The 3,209-nt window shown below is 35.0% G+C and overlaps 2 protein-coding genes across 2 annotated transcripts in view; both read left to right on the forward strand.

Moving 5' to 3' along the window:
- LOC109589110 (TNF receptor-associated factor 5-like) overlaps positions 1-168 on the forward strand; it is a 2,058-nt gene extending 1,890 nt beyond the window's left edge. The window contains exon 2 of the mRNA XM_020005229.1: positions 1-168. Within this exon, the coding sequence (XP_019860788.1) occupies positions 1-67 (67 nt within the window). The 3' untranslated portion in view covers positions 68-168.
- Positions 1-3,209, forward strand: part of LOC105315159 (TNF receptor-associated factor 4-like) — a 7,495-nt gene that overhangs the window by 2,468 nt on the left and 1,818 nt on the right. The window lies entirely within an intron of this gene.

Raw genomic sequence — 3,209 nt, forward strand, 5'->3', positions numbered from 1 at the left:
TGATAGTCTGTACTTCAGAGTCAGTGTAAAGGTGACATCAAGGACAAAGCCATGGCTAGCACTCTGATAAGCTCAGTATAATTTTTATTAGTATAACAATAAATTACTGTGTGCTTAAAAAGTTATGTTTTTTACAATTTTAAATATCTGTTTAAATTAGTAGCAAAACATAATAAAAGTACATGCAGGTTACTGTTACAAAAACTGCTTGTCAATCAAAAGGCCAAAATTCAATGATAAATATACTATACAGATTTATAGTACAAATTACTGAATACAATAATAACTGTTGTTCACAAAGTAAACTATCATGTGATCGAACAGAGATGGCTACAAATGATACAACATATGGTGGTAAGTTATAGCTGTAAATTTGTTGATGGAATAAGTCACTCAGGTTTATTGTACTAATACTGATAGTGGGTGCCAAGGAGACATTGCAAGGGCATTGGGTTTGAAGTTGCATCTAAATTAAACTATGACACTTCAGAGTCATGAAAGACAAAGCCATGGCTGGTATTAACATAAACAAAATTGTATTAGATGATTATCTTTGTACTTCAAGAAAGATTTCAATAAGCTGAGTAATTTAAATAATAATAGATGACAAAAATTTAAATCATAAATGTTATTATAGTTCTAGTTTGTGAATAAAAGCCACAACATGCTTGAGAGTAACATACTACATGTATTGTACTGTTGTCATCAATTTGCAAAAAACCAGTAAAGACAAGTGTTGGAAGATTTTTGCATTCACCTTACCAGCATTTCCAATCACAGTGAATGGCCTTCAACTAAAATCAGGATATAAAATGATATCTACTCGTGGTTAACAAAATAAACTATCATGTGATCTAAAAATGGCTACTGCTGATGGGTGGACATATGGTGGTTATAGCTATAAGTTTGTCGATCGTTATCTTCCTGATGAGTATCTGTGCCATATCTGTATGTTAGTAGCACGAGATCCTCAACAAGTTACCTGCTGCTACAAGATATACTGTAAGAGCTGTCTGGATACACTAAAGAAAAAGGGTGAAGGGTTTATCTGCCCAACTTGTCGTAGCTCACTAGAAGGAAAGTACTTTAAAGATGGAAGAGTAGAAAGGGGAATAAAGTCACTTAAGGTTTATTGCACTAACACTGATAGTAGGTGCCAATGGATAGGGACTATTAAGGATATTGAGACTCATCTTGAGACCTGCCCTAAAGCTATCATACCATGTGAATACAATACTGTTGGATGTGATAAAGGAATGAAGAGAGAAGAACAAGAGAAGCACAATGAAGAATCAATAACGGCACACCTACAACTGACAAAGGAGCAACTAGAAGTAACAAACGATCAGCTGGAATTGACAATTGAACAGCTACAGGTAACAAATGAACACCTACAACTGACTGACCAACAATTGAAAGTGGCTATAAAGACAATACAATCTCTAAAAGCAAAAGTACAAGAGCACGAAAATCTATTGACGACATCAAGTGAAGTGCTTAAACTCAGCCAATTTTCACAAAGGAAAGAAGGATGGCATAGTCGAGGCTTCTACACGTCACCAGGAGGATACAAGATGTCACTACGTGTCTATCCTAATGGTATTGGTATTGGTAAAGGTACACACTTCTCTTGCTTTACATATCTCATGGCAGGAGAATATGATGATATATTGGAGTGGCCATTTCAAGGAGAAATTACTATAGAACTACTGAATCAACTGGAGGATAAGAATCATGTAAAGGTAGTTTTTCATTATAATAAAGCAACACCAGATAGTTGTAAAAAAAGAGTAAGTCAAGGAGGACAGAGCGGAGGATGGGGTGTTCAAAAATTCATACAACAAACTTGTTATAGATTACCTAATAACTGTCGATATATCAAAGATGACAGTCTGTACTTCAGAGTCAGTGTAAAGGCTACATCAAAGACAAAACCATGGCTACATTAACAAGAACTAACAATAGCTAACTGAACATAATTAAGTACATAATTTAATTTTGCAAGTTAAATAGGCTCTGTCAGTTAAAAACAAAATACAAGCCATGCTTGATGCCCATGATTGATGCAAGCCCATGCAAGTTGTAACTGCTAAAGAAATGGTTAATTTTGCTATGTTAGAGAATAGAGAGCAACTTCATTTTCACGCTGGTGTAACCTCGTATGGCCTTACCTTACATTAATTTTGCAGTGTAAATCCACCTATAGTAATATATAATAAAACAGTAAAGCAAACATCATAAGCAGTAATATTCGTGTGTTGTAGCAGGTTGCTGTTTGTGAGACACTTGATCGTTGAGGATCACTTGCCACCCTATGTGCATTGTGCACAGATGTGGCATAAATCAGAAGGATTGCCATCAACAAATTTTGTAGCTGTAACCACACGTTCCATCAGTTAAACCTAGCTGTCTATTCTGGTGTCCAGATTATAGGTGTCCTTAGTTTAGACTGAGCAGGTTTGACTGTAGTACTTAAGTTTCTTGTTACTTAATTTTTTATGAATTTTCAAAAGTTGCTCTGTCAAAAATGGCTAGAAAAAAAATTCATTACATGTACTGGGGGTATTTTGTTCAAATGGGTAGAAAAGAATTTATAATACATTTTCCGATGCACATACATGTACATGTTTTTAGGTTGTACAGAAAATTTGAGCTGATTTCAATCAAAATTTGTTTTTTTTTATGAACATTAAAGTTGCTCCAAAAGAGCCATTATGCTATTGCAGCTCGTGAAGAATGATGTTTAACTCACTTAACATATTTTACCTGCTGCCACTACTCTACAATATAGCTTTTACAGTAAGACCTGTCTGGATACACTAACCAATAATTTTGTTGTACCTAAAAGTACCTTTTAGATATGGGTAAAAAATATTGCGATTTTAACTCTCAGGAGGAGCTTACGACAGAGTTGTAATGCAGAAAATTAGGAGTTAATTTAATAATTTTAAAATTAATAGTGTGGTTAACAAAATAAACTATCATGTGATCTGTAAAATGGCTACTGCTGATGGGTGGACATATGGTGGTTATAGCTATAAGTTTGTTGATGGCAATCCCCCAGATGAGTATCGATGCCACATCTGTAGATTGGTAGCACGGGATCCTCAACAAGTTACCTGCTGCTACAATATATACTGTAAGAGCTGTCTGGATATACTAAAGAGGAAGGGCCAAGGGTTTATCTGCCCAACTTGTCGTAGCTCACT

This window comes from Amphimedon queenslandica, unplaced genomic scaffold, assembly GCF_000090795.2.
Source record: "Amphimedon queenslandica unplaced genomic scaffold, v1.1 AMPQUscaffold_11627, whole genome shotgun sequence".
NCBI lineage: Eukaryota > Metazoa > Porifera > Demospongiae > Haplosclerida > Niphatidae > Amphimedon > Amphimedon queenslandica.